Source organism: Manihot esculenta, chromosome 3 (genome assembly GCF_001659605.2).
Source record: "Manihot esculenta cultivar AM560-2 chromosome 3, M.esculenta_v8, whole genome shotgun sequence".
Classification (NCBI taxonomy): domain Eukaryota; kingdom Viridiplantae; phylum Streptophyta; class Magnoliopsida; order Malpighiales; family Euphorbiaceae; genus Manihot; species Manihot esculenta.
The window spans coordinates 27,351,335-27,370,191 of NC_035163.2; the positions used below are offsets into that span (position 1 = coordinate 27,351,335).

Consider the following 18,857-nt stretch of genomic DNA (forward strand, 5'->3'; position numbering starts at 1 on the left):
GAGCATATGGTAGAGTTCAGGCAGGAAGTATATTACAGAAACTTCATATATGACCAACGTTTAAACGGAACAAAATTACAATCAAATTATGAAGGCTAAATATTCTATTTTTTTAAATGAAAATATTAATAATAGTTTATATGAAAATTGAAATTTATACATCACTATATATATACAAGATGTTATAACTTGCCTTCCAATGAATACAACATGTAAAGGCCTTGTAATCCGGATTATACTTCCTCAGGAAATATCTTGGTACCGCTGTACAGACCTAAGCTCTTTATGCACCTCAACACAGCAGCAGTCGGATTGAAACTATGTCAGAAAGTACTCTGCATCTAACGGAAATTAAAAGAGAGGAGCTCCGCAAAGTTTTTTTTAACCAATGGAACTCTAACAATATATAATAGGCGAGGGCAAACAAGCGCATACATACTTGGTCCATGTTAGCAGTTGCAAATACAGAAATAATAGCACCAGTTAGGAGATGACAGTAGATTCCCTCTGCTGCCTTGGCATCATAAATACCAATTGCAACTTGCCTGCCTGACATTGTTTTGCTGGATTTTTGAATACTGTGACCTTCGCTGTATTATTACTTAGAAGAACCACATGAACAATGCTATAAGAATCACCTTTTTCAATTGCAAATTGGCACTCTCTCATTGATATCATGAACCAGTCCTTCCTTGCAGATTTTGTTGCTTTTACTTCGAAGTATTCTTTCCCATTTTCCTCCTCTATAACTATATCATAGGGCAACCCAGTTTCTCTGTCTTCATTAACCCACTTCACTACTTCCTCGCCAAATTTTTCAGTCAAATATTTGAAAGCTACACGCTCCCCTAGCCTTCCAGTAAGCAGTAATTGTGACACATCAGCTGTCCCAATGTTCAACTTCTCTCTCCTGGAAAATACTATCGAACTTGGTTCAGGGACATAAGCAATGAGAGGTAAGCCAACAGGGTCGGATGAAATATCCAAATTTGGAGTCTGATTGCAAGCATGAGCAGAATGTGTGTCCACACTTTCAGGGCGAAGTAAAATTGATCCTGCTGTGTTCTCTTCAATAGCCCAATCAGTATCGATCTCAACTGGAACTGAAGTATCTGTCTCAATGATGATGTCCTCTGAATCATCCTCCTCAGTCTTGCATGAACTGCTAGGATGTGATACAACAGCCTGAGTCTTAAAACCATTTGCACGAGCATAACTAAAGCCCGGTGCAGTTTTCCAATCTACAGGTGGCCAATTAGAGCTGATTCCTACTTTCCTCTTGTACTTGGAGGTCTTCTGATCATTTATTGCCATTGATGCAGCGCCTGTCTTAAGTGATTCATCATTCTCTGTCAAAGTAGAAATAGATGAGAGTGACCAAGCAGATTCATCATCAGGAAGCCTTGGCACCTTTTGGCTGTTGACAATGAAGAACTCTGTTTGGTCCTCGGTGGAGCCAGATTCAGCCATCGTTGTGATCATATGAAGGAAATTTGCCAGGTGTAAATTTGAAGTACCATCAAAGAACAAACGAGAAAGTTCCAAAAATAGGACATGTGAATCTGATTCTGAAGTTGTGTACAATGTATTACCCTGAACATCAAATTAAAAGGAATCTAATTATGCAGGTTAATGCACAGTTTGCATTATCAATTATCAAGAGTAAAATTTTATCAAAGACCAGCTTATTGATTCTCAAAGCACACACATGAACAGGATCCGACTGAATGAGTTTAATAATAAAAGGCTAAATGTTCTATACAGTACAAATCTCCAGCATTCTCAAGACTTTGTGATAGATGAACACACAGCTGGTTTTAGAATTAGTGAGCATCAAACAATCAACTACAGTCAGAAAAATGAGATGAGAATAAAAGATAATTTATTCCATACCTGCAGAAGACAGCTACATTCATATCGCTTCTTGGATGCACCACCACAACTTTTTATCACATTTCTGTAAAATAACTTCTCAACAACAGTAATCTTTAGCTGCTTGAGATTATTCAATCCATACAGCTTAAATTGGAGATACTTTTCAGGGTGTATACTATAGATATAACGCTGAGCATAAGGAAGCGCCCAGTCAACCAATGCAGCTTTGAAGCTAGAGTCAGCTGGACCATAGTATATTGCTTCTCGAGTTATAATCTGCATGAATGATAGTGCATTAAGTAAGAAGAAAGACAACAAAAAGAATGGAGGGAGGGAGAAAGGGAAAGGAAACCAACATGAAAATTTAAACAAGCATTTCAAAACCGACACCATATAAAACAGCATTTCCTTGATTTTGATAACAACAGAAGTGTCTAAAAACATATTATATTAGCTTCAATAATAATTCATCAAACACCATTGTAATGCTCGTGCTCATATTTTAGGATTTGAATCTCCATCCTGCCTCCCCCACCCCCTCCTCCCTTGAATTGTAAAACTAAAGAAAACAAAATTTCATTGCACATAGTAGCAGGGGGGGAGGGGAGAAAAAGATCATGTTCTGGAAACTGGTATCAATTTGCTTTTTCTATTCTTTTTTGCATGTAGGCATGTATCAGTTAGATATGAAAATGCTGGCACCTGAGTCCAGCTTAGCATATATATCAGCCTGAATGTGGTCCACAAACTAGTTACTGAGCAAGCAATCCATGCTCAATGATCACCTAGACCATTCCTAACCTTTTGTAGGAATAATTTCATTTAATTCAACCGTTTAGAAATGAGGAGAAAGAGAAGGGGTGAAAGAAAGAGAGAGGGAGTCTGATGCAATATACCAGTGTGAGTAATTTTAGCACCAGAAGGGCACATTAGTGCGAAACTTAAAAAATCTATGCTGTTTATTGAAGAATGAAGATGAGTAGTAATATGGGAACAAACTCACAACACGCCCAGAAGAAAATGACTAAAGCCTAAAAGTCTCCTTTTGAACCCACCACATGATGTTGAGTGTATAACAATTAACAATGAAGAAACATCATTTAAAGCATGCAAATACATGTCCTTCAAAACAATGTCAATATTTTAGATAACACTCAGCTTTTAAAGCACATATGACAATTTACAATAAAATTTTCCTCAGAAACACTCAAGGAATAACGTCAATATGACATGAGATAATAGACCCTTAGGCCACCTTGCTTTAATGTCAATAATGTGAAGTGAAAAATGGAATGACCAAATGATGTCAAGAATGACTGTACTTTACTTGGTAAAAGTCGATATGTAAAAAGTTGAATAGGCATAAAATATAACTGACTAGTAAAACAACATCAATTTTCAAAACAGAGAAAAGAGGACCAACTATAGAAGGGAGTCGGGGAGGCAATTATCAACAGTTACCTCTGAGAGAGCAGGAATCCCTAAATTATGCATCAGGTCAGAGACCTGAGTTTGAAGCACCTCTTCCTCGGAGTCGCTAAGATTGCCAAAGTACAGGAAATCAATATTGTCGATATCCTTAAAGATCTTCTTCAAATTCTTATCATCACACCAGCATACGAGGCCAAATGAAGGGTGCAATGAAACCCACCTATCTTGTATAGTGGGAAGTATTGTATATTCCACTTTCAGAAGACATTCTTTCATGTAACTGATATCTTCAGAACACAGTGATGCAGATTTCAGTCCATCAGTCCACTTCAGAAAGACTTGCAAGACCTAAGACAATCAGAAAGGGTTAGATTGCAGGAAGCCTTCACGAGGCCCGTTACATTTGGGTCAGGTCTAACTCACCCCAAAAACTAGCTCAAGAGGAAGGAGTGCCTATGACCCATAAAGGGGCACATTACCCCTTTCCATAGATGTGGGATTCAACACACCCCTTCACGCTCAGCACAAAATTTTATTGGTGCGTGACATATTTATGGGAGGCCCAACATCGGATGGGAGGCTCTGATACCATGTTAAATTTGAACCAGGCCTAACTCACCCAAAAGCTAGCTCAAGGGGAGGAGTGCCTATGGCCCATATAAGCAGCACATTACCCCTTTCCATAACTGATGTGGGATTCAACAAAGTCTATCTTCAAACATTAAAATTAGTTACTTACCGTACTAGCAGCCTGTGATGGCAAAGCAACAGATGCTAACTGTCGTAAAATATCGAAATAGCTACGGCAAGAAGGGAATTCATGCACCCCACATTCTTTCACAAAAAAGTCATGAAGTCCTGAATAAATATTGCATAATGTCTTGCTTAAGGGCCGCTGAGGCACAACTGTCAGACCACTTTGAGGATGAGTATTCTTCATGTTGTCAATAGAACCAGTTGGATCATGCCAGTAAACTTCTTCAGAAGACAAGAATACGCCAGACACAAGACCCTCATGCCTTGAACCAGATTCACATGGAATAAAGATAAACGAAACTGAATCAAGTGCCTCTAAAACTTTCTTCTTTGAAGGAGTCATTTCATCCCAGATAAATGTGTACAGTTTAGACATTTGTGTTATGCTGCAAGTAAAAATGTCATTTTGGTGACAGGAAGAAAACTAAAAATATCAGGACAAAGTAGACACAAACATATAGGCTATAGCAATACTTGAACTTAACACGAATATAAGCAATAAAACAAAGATATAATGCCATATGGCTCACAAGTTTAATAATTGCGTTCAGTTAAAGGTAACGCAAAATAATTAAATATCAAGAAAAGAAAAAGATAATGAAATTATGGGCACATTAAATACGTTAAATATGATGGTTTCCTTGAGTTCATAAGACACATAATTACATCTTATTACAAAAGTATCATAATACCTGGCCTTGAAAGGGGCTTGTGATTCCCTCCATATTCTTAAAACTTCCAAGGTGTCATCAAGAGTAACTTTAGTCTTAAAGCCAATATCACCCAACAACTTTGCGCTACTCACCTGTTTCAAAGGTAAAAAAGGAAAACGGATCATGTCAAAAAGGCAGCCCATGTATGTCATAGTTTAACATTTGCTTCAACTATTTCCTAAATCATCAACTAATATTTCTATAACAACAGGTCACAGTTTCTTTCAAAATGCAGTAATAATTTTACTTTGATCTCATCAGGCCATTATATGACAATTTACAAATTGATTGAAGCATTAAAGCCTTTGATATATCATCTTGGATTTTCACAATTGTGGAGGGGTCAAATGAAATTCTGTATTCTATACTTACTAGTTCTCAGTATCATGCATATAAGAGCAGGTGACCGAGTGGGAGTGAGAAATTCCAAATCATGATTTAAATTCACCTGACATGAATATCATACTGACCTTTGGAAGAGCATACGGAGCAGAACCACCCAGGATACAGTGCACCACATCGCAATCATAGAATAAATCACAGGGGTAGTGGAGCTCATCATCCATGCTTGATACTACCCATGGAACATCATGGATGCTACTTAGAAAGGAAGACTTGAATCTTCTGCCACAAACACTAGATTCTGAAATACAATAACCAGTGCCTTTGTCACTAAAGTTATCATCCCATAGTCTATCAAGAACCTCCAAAAGATATTTACAACGATCCCTATCGCCACTTATTGACAAATGAGATAATATCTGCACTAACTCATGGGATACCCAATCTTTAGCTACTGATCCAGGGGAAACCATCTCAGTATCCCATGTTATATTCTTCAAAAGAGTATGAGATAAATCAGAAACACCTTTTTCAATTTGTACAACTTGCACAAAATCTGTCACACCAATTTCCTGGAAAAATCCCCTCCATTTCATCAACCCATTGGAAAGTGAATCATTTACTGGATGCTTCAAATAGGTGATATCAACCTCATGCCATTTCATATCTACAACATTGACCAATTTATTTATATTGATAGGATTTCCATATTCTTTACTGAAATGAATAGATGTCTCAGCAGGTCTTCTATATCCAAGATTTGTCAAAATATAAGCTTTATTTTGCAACTCAGATATAATGTATTTTCTTTCAACACAACAATGAGGGCAGTTAGATTGTAGGTGTATCATCACAAAGCAGAGATAATCGGTCATTAAACCCTCATCACTATTTGTGATTCTGTCATCAGATATAGATGGTAAAATGTGGACCTTAACAATTTCATGTGCAGACAGCTGTTGAACGCCAATTTTTTGAAGCATCCTAGCACTATTGTCCACTGAAGTCCCATCAGCAGCTGATGCAGAAAAGAGGGCAGGATTTACAGTCTGAAGTTTAACATATAATTGTGGAAACGCCACCAGCTCCTGTGCACCATCAAACCTAGTACTTAAAATATCAGAATGTAACCAAATTGTCCCCCTATCCACTGAGCTGTATGTCCCATCCGAAAGAGGAATAAACGGTATCTGCTGAAGCTTATCTACAAGATTGGCTGATCCAGAAGAATGGGAAAACATTATATAAAGCGAACTTAGGAAAGAAGATAACCAATCAAAACCCATCGACTTTAAGCCATTTTCTGTACGGCATAAACAAGCCATAAATTTTATAAGAATTTCAGGCCCATACTCTGCAACACCCAGTGCATTTGCAAGTGAATCAGACAACACTATATTCTTATCTAAGAATCCAAGGCCAAGGTGTTCTTGAAGCAAGCCCTCAGGTAGAAGAATGCGAGCTTGTTCATTCCAACCTCTCAAAACATTGCATGGAGGAACCATTTTGTGATTGTCCCCTTCCAGAAGGAGGCAACTCGTCCTTCGTAATTCTAAAGCAATTGCTTTAGGAAGTGCAGAAAAAAAACCGTGCACCTCCCCAACAAGTGGGACAAAGCTCATAAAAGCTGTCACAGCTTTTCCTGGATTCTCCGTAAAACAAGAAAGAGCACAAAATGATCTCTCTGCGTTAACAAACAAACCAGGAAAATTTGTCAACAACCACTCATTCCAAGGATCATTCTTATCTACTTCTTCTCTAGATGAAGGAAGAACAAAGTCGCCTTGAATAATAAATTTCAGACCATATGTTCTTAGAGGAAGAAAAGCAAAAACAGGTTGTTGGTCCAAATGTGGACGGTAATCCCCATTATCTGATTCCTCCAGTGTAAATGCTATGGCTATTTCAGTTGTCTGAACTTTAGGACGACTGGCATGTGCCTGCAACTTCTGAGAGGCAACAAGCCAAGTCATTTTATCTTTTCCACATGAAACCTTGATAATACCATCTCGCAGAATTTCTTTCCTCATCACAATAAGTGAATCGTTAAGCATATTACGAAAGATAATACACTGTAGCCGATGAAGAAAGAGTAGTAAAGAAGGATGAAGATCTGAAAACATTTTCATGGCGGTTCCTTCTGATAATTTTGATCGGAAAGGAAGCACAATACAAGTGTTCCAAAACTTCTTATCCATTTGAACAGTCTCTCTAGACAACAGCCTGCTAAACACGTCAACATTGCAAGGAGGTACAATTGTGGGCAAAACAAAACCAATCTGACCATCACTTAAATCAAATTTGATATGAAAACCATTCGAATGAATCTCTGGAGCATCAGTTACCTGATAGAAGACCAAAAAAATTCATGAGAAAGATTATTATACAATCAAAATAAACCAAAATAATAATTACTAAGATAACAAATATAACAAATTAAAGTAAAAAATGTGATCTAATAGTTTTTTCGTACACTCCATGATATTTGAATAACCAGACTTCACTAGACTGCAATTCTACGATACAGGGTTCTAGCCGGTGACATTTTTCACAAGAAACTAGAATTACCTAAAAGGCACGCAGAAAAACAGGGGCTCCATGTAGGCATGCGTACATGTTAAGCAACTTAAAAATAGTAATCACATTTAGAGATGCAATATGATCTATTATTATTTTACACTAAAAGAGAAGGAAAAAAAAAAAAGTCAAGACATGGTTGAAGCTAAATGTTTAGGATTACCAATTTCAGATGCAAAAAAACATATAATCATGTCCTAGTGCTTTTATGGTTGTTACCATATTTAAAAGCCTTACTAAGTTGAAACATCTATTCTTAGATTATAGCTAACTAAAAGATTTATGTAGGACATGTTTGGTTTACATGAGAATAGAAATGAATATCCAACTCCTATGAATCCTATTCCAATATAATTTTTTGAAATGACTACAAACAAGTGAATGGTTATTTTAAAAATCAAACTTAAGAGTTGAAGAAGTTGCAGTTCCTAGATAATTCATGTTAGTCAAATATAAATACCATAAAATAGGAATCAAATTCCAAGAACTGGAATTCATTCTTATTCTAGAGAGAAGGAAAGATGACCTTAAGGAACAGGGTGGCATAGAACAACCTCACTACAAAATGCATACAAAATGACAAGTAGCACCAAAATGACATACAAAATGCAGATTCATCACTAGATAAAAACTTCGTTGGTTTGTTCCCACATTCCGTTATTGGTGTCCCATGAAGTAATACATTCCTTTTCAAACTGAGATAATTTTGACCCTGTACCTGGGGAAGGGGAGGAACATACCCGAAAGACTGATTTGAAGCCAATTCCTTTTTGCCCTATGTATCCACTGCCAGATCCTTTTTTGGTTGAATTTCCAACATCACAAAGAGCTCTTATATTTTGAGCGGAGAAGCCCTGCTCATTGTTTAGCACAATAATACCTGATTCTTGAAGAATGAATGTAAGAGTTGGTTCCACGCTTTCAGGATAGATATTATCATCAGCATTTTGAACCTGAAGAAACATGTGATTAAAGTAATAGCATACAATAGCATACTATCAGCAAAATATAAACAATACCAGGAAAACAAATCAACAAATGATGAGCCATTGTACCATTTTGTACTAAAAGCTAAAAATCAATCTAAAAACTTTGTTGCACACCAGTCCACATAACCTCAAGAATTTATAAGAGCAAGACGTTCGTCTCATTGGAGCAACCACAGAGGTGGTTGGTGGCCAGTGATAGCCAGGGATAACCGGCACAGTTAGTGGACAAATGAGCAAATTCTTATAGGGTTCCTTCCAGGTAATGGCATCCTTCAGAAAATGCATAAATGTTTTCCAAAAAAACATTTTCCATGAAACGAAGTCTAAAGCAACATATTTTTAGTTGTGAAAAAATTATATTGATCAAAGAGAAATAAAAAAGCAAAGAAAATGAATTGGAAGAAACCATCTAGAGATCTACAAAACAGAATGTAAAGGAAGGCCGAAATAAAAATTTCCCTGACACAACCATTAAGTAGAAATATATTGAACTCTATTGCAGAATTCTACAAAAGAACAAAAGTAAAAGAATCTATTCCAGTTACCAGCTCAAGAAGAAAATGAGAATCCTCGGAGTATAATTCCTGAGAAAGACAATGAAGTGCTCTCCCTAAGCGAGCATGCTGCTTTCTCAACATGGTGTTCTCCATGCATGAAAGATTTGGATCCAAACCAAATTCATCTCTCCTGATTGATTCAATAACCAGGGCTGAATCCTTTTGTCTATCAAACTCAGATGTTTTTTCTGCACAACCACTGCCGACTTCATGGCTGGAAACTGCACCTTGAACAGTGGGACTAGTTTCAGTACTTGCTTCATCATGCACATCTTCCTCTTGAGGTGCAACTGCTTCCCCATCATCACAAGTAGACATATAAAGTACATTTTCGGTATGCCTGAAGCCTATGCTTACTGCAGATTCAGCAGCTTGCAATCGTGCTGACTTAGAAGATGTGAACAAGTCAGCAGTGGTACCAGTTACACAAAATGAGTGGTAATCATCAATCCACTCCACTATACCATTAGATAATCCTATTTCATGAAGCATGATACGCTCTTCTTGGTTGCATTCAAACAATATGGCTGAAGGGGCATCTTTAATCATAGACTGCATTCCAGAAAGCAAAACACCAGCAGCAAAACCACGAAATTCTGAAGGCAGATAACCAAGAGAATCAAGTATAAATCTTGAGGCACCAGACACCAAATGATCTATTTGGATTGAGTTTTTATGCACTTCACCACTTAAATTATTCGCAACCTCATCAACTGTTTTTGCAAGCAAAAAGTACTTCTTGTTGTCCTGCACTTCCTTATTTTCAAAATGACTCTTCAAAATGACATCAAATACATGACGTGCATAACATTTTAGGAGGGACAAAGGGACATGCTTTTCCCCCCCAGCCAATGACAACAGAGATAACAGTTTGACTGCTGTTTGGAAGGGTGACCTTTGAAGCGCAGCTTCCAAGAATGAATCTACATTAGCAGACTGATCAATTCGAATCACCTTACCATCCTTTGTTACCAAACACAACAATTCTTTGGCATTCACCTCACTCAACAACCATTCTACAAGAGGACCAAGAGAAGGTGCAAACACAAGGTCCCAATGTGACCATGAATTTAAATCAGATAACATAGGTGCCCTAAGCAAAACGTCAATTGCATTCTTGGAGGTAGCAGAATCATTCTGGGCATTATTGGTTCTTATGCCAGTGCTTTCCACAATATCATCTTCCCTTGATGGATCTGATAACAATGTTGCAGAAAACAGAACACATTTTGAAATCACATTATTCTTATTTTCACATACAATGTGCAAAAAGTCTTCCATTGATCCATTCTCCATAATTTTGAAGCTAAGCGTAGGAAATTGCCTTACAAGCAATGTGGAAATCATCTTTTTGGAGATAGTTTCACTCTCCCATAAACTATTTGAAGCCTGTGCTACCAACACCATCAACTGATGCTGAAGCAGGGAAACCTCCAGAGAAGACTTTTCACATATGTTACCAGCTAAGAGCTTCTGTAGTTCAGTAGGTAATAAAGAGGTGTGTTCCTTTAGGAAAATGAAAAATTCCCCATAACCAAGGGACTTGAATTCCTTAATACCAAATTGGTCAACCAACCAGAACTCACAACCACAAAGCTTCTTCAAGGAAATAAATTTGTCCTCAGAAAGAAATTTTCCATGACTTCCAAACTGGCAATCAAGTTCATAATACTTGTCAATTTTCCCAAGAATCTCTTCAACTGTAACACCTGCTACACCTATTAATAAGCAAATACTTATTTAGAAAGCAAATTATACACAAGGGACACAGAACAAACCATAATTATATAAAAAAAAAAATCATAATCTATGGATAAAGAAATGCATTTTTTAGGGAAAAAAATAATAAAGTTTTCCCTTCACATCAAGCATAAAGCATGGACACTAAATATCCGAATCTAAAATCAGCAAGTCCAAAACCACAAGTGGACCTTATACTTATTTTGTTCATCTTGTAAACCATTTCCATTTCTTTAAAAAAAAAAAATTATGCTCCCTCCAAAGTCATGTTGACCTCTTCACTTAAGAAAGTCAAAACCAACTAAAACAAGGTATAGAACCATCTTATATTTCCTTAATTAGCAGATAAGACCCAATGGCTGCTAGGCCCTATATTAGCAGCAAGCCATGCCATGACCACCAACTCTTTTTGTTTTTTTCCTCTTCCACCAAGTTCTTCACCGGAAACTTCACTTTCTACTATCTTTGCACACAAAGTTTAATTAATGCAATTCCAGCCCCCTTGGCAAAGGGAAAAACAAAAGACAAACAATTGCAGTACATGCAATTATAAAGCGATAAAGCCTCATTGGTGAAAAAAGCCAAGATAACTCACTGTGTGTTTGCTGTAGGCTATGGTCCGCATCAGGGACAACTGGCTTCTGATTTTCACCTGGTTCAACATCAATGCTCTCATTCTTGGGAAGGGTGTTGGGTGATTCATGTTGAGTAAAGGCTTGGAAAGTATCATAGATGCTATCCAACATTCCACATTTCATAGATGTCACCTGCAAAATACATAGAGGAACTTTGTTCATAACAAGATCTGAAATGAATACATCATATTCAAGGATAGAACAGGTAGTCCACTGAAAATAATTGAGGATATTAGGAGTGAAAAAGAAAGGTTTTTTCCACCTTGCAACACCATAATCTTACGATTTACAAATATGTACATAGACCCTTTGATGTAGAACCCATACAACATACATCAAAGGAAAAATAAACAAGCTCTCAAAAATTATTAATTTTCTAGTGTCAATAATAATAACAATACCAAAATACCTAAATTATATAGGTATTTATATACCAATAATATTAGGACTCCCAGAATAGGAAAATACTAAACCAACAATAATTAGAAAATTATAAACCTAAAAGACTATCTTAAATATTCCTAAACTAGAAACCTAAACTTCCTAATTGTACTAGAAAATCTGAATTAAAGATTTAATTTCATAAATTAATAATTAAATCAAACAAATTCCTAAATGTAGTTGTCTTTCACTGCAACACTTATAAAAAATGGATCATTGTTTACCATACAGCAGAAAAGTATCAAATATCTAGTAATAAAAGCAAAGCCTAAATGCCACAGATTGAAAAAGCTCATGAACTGATAACTACTGGTTAAATGTGGGGCTATGCAGCTGAAACTTTTCAAATTCAAGTAGAAGCCTGAACAAAGAAAAGTGCAAGCAACAACAGTGTGCATCATGAGAAAATACAAGTGATGAAAACCCAAAATAGTAGAAGTATTGTATGCAACAATTATAACAAAAAAACCCCACTCAACAACCTTTCTTTGTTGTCACACTGTGTTATTAACTGCATATCTTAAGAACAAGTTAGAGTGGCACATTCCAAACATAATTTTCTAAGCAAAGAGAAAAAGTTATTAGTAGACATATCAAAAATTTCATTTCCAATTTCCATGTGGTCTTTTGAGAATTCAACAATCAATGAAAGAAATTGAGGTTGAAGGAAAAAAACACAGGACAAGTAATGCAACTAATAGCTGTAATAGAACAATTTGGTATTTAGGTTAAAAAAATGACTCCAACCCACATAGTCTCACCATTACATCTTTATCACTTGGTTGAATGCTAATCATCAGCTGGTTGTAGCAGAGATAGAATGATAGTTAATCAAATGATACAAAATCCATTTATTTTTCAGTGGTTGTGCTTTCTACTACACATGAATTAAAATAGCGTTGAAGTTGCTGAGGAATCAGCCATGACACGATATGCTATTAGTGGCATGACACAATATGCTATTAGTTCCATAACTCTTTCCTTCTTTTTTTTTTCGGTAAGCAACCGGTCTACCATATCTAACAGGACATCTTGACAGACAATGTATGTTGTGAAGCAAAATCCACAAGTCCTTTCTTTCTAGCCTTGTCCTACCTTAACCTAACAATCCTATCTCAATAAACTATCATACAAATTAATGCAATGGTTGGAAGGAATCCATATTCAGAAGGAAAGTTAGGAGAGAGTTAAGGAAGCATGGAAAAACCATGAAAGCAAAAGGAAGGATTATGCGGACAGTAAGGCATAGATTTGTAATTTTTATGATTTTATTAAGTATAAAACAACAAAGGCCCTCCTCTTTTTCTCCAATCCCTCCATTTTGGATTACACAGACAATGACTTTTTGAAATTGACAATCAACTTCAGTGGTTCGTTTGTTTCACTTATCATTAGAACTTGGAACAAGGGAACAGCCTGCTCAACTTAGTTAGATATCTTAAATCTGAGGCTTTAATCTGGCTTGATCTCCTTGTGCTTGATTGCCCACCAACCTATTTTGTTTGTTTGGAAGGAAAATGGAGATCAATTCCTACATATACTATTTTGCTTGCATCTTCAAGTCATACTCATATTTCATGCACCATGATCAAAATAATTAAATCTACCAGATTAACTTACAGCAACATTGAGCAATCCAATACATGGGTAAGATAAAAACAATGACTTGATTTTTTTCCTTCGTTGAGAAGCCTTCCTATCATCCAAGGGTTCATAAAACTTGAGCATTCTCTCGAGAACCTAAAATAACAAAAGGACAGATGGTAAGAAAGGCAACACATATTCCAATGACAAATAAACAAATAAATAAATAAAAAGAGAAGATAAATTCCTACATGTACCGTCCACATAAACAGGCAATAACTAGAAATCACATACTAATTATTGCTGAAGCATCTGGTACACCCTGATACCCATAGAGCCACCAACCAATGCTACAAGTTTGTAGTCTAACATATCACACAATTGTACACAACACAACAAACTCTTTTGGGAAGAGCCAGCAAAGTATTGTGTATAAATTGCAAATCTTCCAACTGGGTATACAACCAGATCATATCAGTATTTTTTATCCTGGTGCAGGTGTTATGGGTTGTGTTTCCATCAGGAGAATTTGCAGATCAAACAGATTTAGTTCACTAGCTTTTCCATTCTATAGAATGCCAAACCCCATAAGTTATTAGCTACCCTTATGCCCTTCAATATCATTTATCATTTCAGACCAGAAGTTATTTAAAGGAGAAAAGAAGATGAAGAAGGGAAGGAGAGGGGAAGAAGAGAAGTGAGAATAAGCAAGCAGTGCTAGAGTACAATTTTCAATTTTAATGATTTCTTGGAGCTCAATAACTTTGAAGAAAAATTCACTGGCATCTAGAATCTTCACGTTCACCGAGAAAACGGTTTATATTACAGAGACCAACTTCCTCCATATCCAAAAACATTGCATTATTTTTAGATTTCATAATATTCATAGTCACTCAATATTAGGAAAACCCCTTGCAAATAATTATACACACACAGAGATGTTTTTGACATTGAATATTTGCAACTTGGATGACCCTGGAGAGTTGACTTTTTGAAAACTCACATATATCAACAAAAGCATTCCTTATCAACAAATGTGAACACAACATGTACCAGAAAATTTTGTCATAGACTCCATGAACAGAACCTAAGGAAGGGCCAGTACCAATACACGCAAAGATAGTTTGTTAGAATGCTTGCAATGCAAACTAATTTACCTCAGCCACAGTATGCTCCTTGCACACCTCCTTCCAGTTTGTTATAAACATTCTCATGGAGTTATCAGAGATTGAAATATCGTCTTCACTTGAGATGGTGACCTCCTCAGCATCATTGTCAACTTCACTTCTATGACTATTGTGTTTCCCTGTGTCTTGTTTAAGCAATTTGGAAGGCGCAGAGGCAGTGCAACTTACATCATCAAATTTTCTTTTCTTTCTATGCGATCCATCATACCTTTTGTGCCTTGAGCTGCTACTATGAGGAGAAGATTGGCCACCCATTTCACTTTTCAAACCTAGTCGCGACATTTCTTCAGTTGCAGATGGGTAAGGACAGCTACTCACTCTATCATTACTATTGACATTCTTTAATGAGAACGGACTCCCCTCATCACTGCTATTCATTTTATCAATATTTGTACCATCATCACTTTCTTCATCCTCTGAGCTTGATGAATCAAATCTTATGTGCTTTCCACGGAAATCCTTATGTGCTGAGGCAAAAGATTCAACACGCTGAGATATGGCAGAAAAACGTTCATCCAGATCCTTTTTCTGTGTGGATAAAAAGGGACGTTTCCGGCATTTATTACCAGATCCATTCACTGATGTCTTGGCTTCAGATTTTCTTTTCAATGTCTCCAGACATTTCTTTAGAGTTGTATTTTTAGATCTCTTGGCTTCCCTAATAAAAGAAATATGCATTCTGTGGACCAGAAAGTTAGACATATGTATAGAACACACTATAAATTTATTTAAGTTATTAACTTAAACAAACAATATTCACCAGTAAATATCAGGAGACTATTTCTAGATAGACAGGAGAAATATTATCTCAAATCAATAAACCATTTCTTATGCCAAATCTTTCAGAAATGCAATTAAACCTGATATCAAAAAATTTGTTCAAAAAGTTATTTGAAAGGTAATACCAAAGAAAACTTAAAGTAAATAAATAAATAGGATGTAACATTAGGAACACAGAAGGAGAGACATTTAATATAATTCATTGAATACATACCCCAAGCCTTGAATACGCACGCCAAGATTTCCCTTTCCCTTGACAGATTGCTTCTTTGCAACGAAATCCAGAAACTCATCAATATTAATTTCTTTTTTTCTAAAAGTACTCATGTACTCATGAAGGCTCAAGATAAGGTCCTCAGTAGTTATCTTCAACACTTCAGTTGCATCAGAATTCACCGAAAAATAATGCAAGACTAGTGGATGTCGCAGCAAAGGGCCCAATTCCAGTTCTTCAAACTCCTCAATACCCTCATTTTCGCAAATTGCCACTTCCAAATCGTACAATGATGTAATTCTCCGGACTCCAACAAAGCAATTAATAAATGCATTAACCTAAATAACCAAAAGCAAAAACAAAGGAATTAAAAGATGTTGATAAATTTGAGATGGAATTATACATATCAATTGGTTGGTTAAAATATATAAATAGAAAGATATATCAAACTATGGCATGAACTTGAAGAAAATGACAAGTCAAACCAACAAGTCAAATAAGATTGTAGATTAGTGAATATAGCCTATGGTGGTGTGGCCTGCAAACTTTTGGCATTATGTACATCCACCCTGTTGAACTGATAACAACCTGAAATTTGTCTGTATTATGATAACAGCAAATAGATTGATCAAGGGGAATTCCTTTTCTTCTGGTTGAAATCTATAAATCCTTTAGTTTTTAATTATTATTTTCACCTCACATGATATTTCAGCAAACCTAGAGGATTTCCTGTATGCATTCAAATTCCTAGACAAAGAATGAGCCTTGGTGCAGGTGTAAGATTTGCTTCATTTGTGATTAAACATCAGAGGTTCAAATCAATGCAAGGAAGTAAAAGAGTGTGAATCTCCTTGACCAATGCAGAAACCAAGATTATATTAGAACACAAGAACATTGATATAACTCTCCATTTCTCCCTCTCGCTCAATGGCTTGGTTGCAGTGGAAAGATTGCTTCATTGTGAGTTTGGGACCTAAAGGTCACTGATTCAAACAGAGGAGAGTGTATACATCAAACCATCCCCAAAACCCACAAATTAGAAGGCCAAAATACTACAAGGGCATAGAACATTATGATAATCTCTTTCTCTGAATTTGTGTGCATAAAAGTTCTTCTATATTGTTTTCAAAGAATATAAATAACTAACTCCATCAAAACCTTAAATATTTGCATGCAACTCCTTCGTAAATAGGTTCTGCCTCCCCTAGAGAACATGAAAAAGAGAAAAGTCTGAACATGTCCCTTCTTTTTGTGCAGATTCCAACAACCTAAACTAAGAACACCCATTTGCAGCTATAATACAAAGAAAAAGATGTCCAAACAAAAGGGAAAAAGAAATTGACAACGCAGAACTAATAGCTTGGTCAAAGTCTTCAACCATATTATATTGTTCAACTAGCCAAATTCAGATTCTCAGCAGCCACGACTCCAGGTTATAAGCTTTCATTTTCACTTGTATTAAGTGTTATTGTTTTGATTATTTCAAAAACAAAACTGACGACTTCATCAAACATAAAGCTAACTTCACTGCCCAAAAGAAAATGAAAATAGAATACTAAAATGCTTCTCTTCTCAAATTACATTCAAGAAGTAAACTAAAAAATGAGTGTCAATGTTCCACACCTCATGTACCATCTGGGGATACCCCCTCCCAACCTCCATAAAAGTCCTTTGTATATATTTAAATATTTAAAGAAAAAAATATATTTTATTTTAGTTACCGGCTCCTCCAAAATTAACGTAAAACATTAGAATTTTTTATTTTCATAATAAATTCAATAATTTTTACAGTATTGGAACCCTCCCAACAATTTTTAGGGTGAATTTTTTTTTACTTTACAGAATTGGCCCTTTTAAATATATAGAAAATGAGTTTAGTTAATAATTTTTCAAAGTATTTTTATATATAACTTTGCCCGTAAAAAAATTTCTTGCCTTCCCTGTTACTATCCCTTCTCTTTCCCAACATTTCTCACCAAACTAACATATAGTGCTTCAGCTTGTAATTACCTTCCCTTCAGTGAGAATAAGCCGGTGCAGCGATGGCACCTCCTGCATTCGAAGCCCCAAAGAGTCCCACGAGTCAACCTGCAGGGTCACAAGCACAGCCTGGGACACCTTCCATGCTGACACACTCTCTCCTGCCGCAAGAAGATCCTGCCGGGCCTTCTCCACTGCTCGGTCAACTCTCTCAATAAGTTCTTTCCGTATATGTTTTTTTGGATTTTGACGAGGCATGTGTTGAGCTGAGTTGTGAGGATATTGCTGTTGATGTTGAGCTAAATCATGCTGCACCTTCTCCAATGCTTGCTCACTTTCATTGTGTTCTTGCTGTTCTGTATTTTGAGAAGAAGGCAAGTTTTGACCTCCTTTTTGAGCTGAGTTATGAGAAGAATGCTGCTGCTGCTGCTGTTGTTGTGCAAAAGTTGGATTTTGAATTAGGAAGTTGGAGTTTTGGAGGGGATGAGACTGCTGTTGAGTTAAACAGCTGGGGAATTGCTGCGGAGGAGGGATATTGGTATTTTGGATTGAAAAATTAGTGTTTTGGATTGGGAAGTTAGGGTTCTGGTGGAAAGGGAAGAAGTTTTGTTGTGGAGCAAAACCATGAAGCATAGCATTAGCCATGTTCTGCAAGTAAATGTTTTGAAGGGCTAAATTGGGATCTATACTTAAAGAAGGAGAGTGTGACGGTAGCGTTGGCGGTGGTTGGGGGCGGCCACTGCCGCCGCCTCGGTGCCGGAAGTGGGGACGGTTCCCGCGCATTGGAGGCAATAAGAAGGAAAGAAGCGACTGTCGAACTAAATGTCTTTAGGGAGTGATTCAGCGATTTGTGGAGTTCTTATATGGTGGGTTTAGGGCTAGGGGTTTTGACGTTTTAAAGTTGGGGAGCGGCCCCGGCTCTATCATTAAACCTTGAACGAATCCACGGCTGACAATTATCCAAGTCAGCCTATGGTCCACACTCGTGGGACCGTGTATGACCGACCAGTTAAGAGTGCAATAGCAAATTCGTGTTGTGAGAATGATTGTGACAAC

The 18,857-nt window shown here is 36.6% G+C and overlaps 1 protein-coding gene across 1 annotated transcript; it reads right to left on the reverse strand.

Moving 5' to 3' along the window:
- Window positions 1–10: 10 nt before the first annotated feature.
- On the reverse strand, window positions 11–18,661 carry LOC110611452 (protein NO VEIN). The gene is made up of 13 exons (XM_021751814.2): window positions 17,832–18,661; window positions 15,822–16,159; window positions 14,798–15,506; window positions 13,677–13,796; window positions 11,576–11,747; window positions 9,229–10,958; window positions 8,435–8,647; window positions 5,246–7,462; window positions 4,755–4,867; window positions 4,046–4,448; window positions 3,337–3,654; window positions 1,894–2,151; window positions 11–1,593 (listed from the first exon to the last, which is right to left on the reverse strand). The coding sequence occupies exons 1-13, from the start codon at window positions 18,582–18,584 to the stop codon at window positions 484–486; spliced, it is 8,454 nt and encodes a 2,817-aa protein (XP_021607506.1). The 5' UTR covers window positions 18,585–18,661; the 3' UTR covers window positions 11–483.
- Window positions 18,662–18,857: the final 196 nt, after the last annotated feature.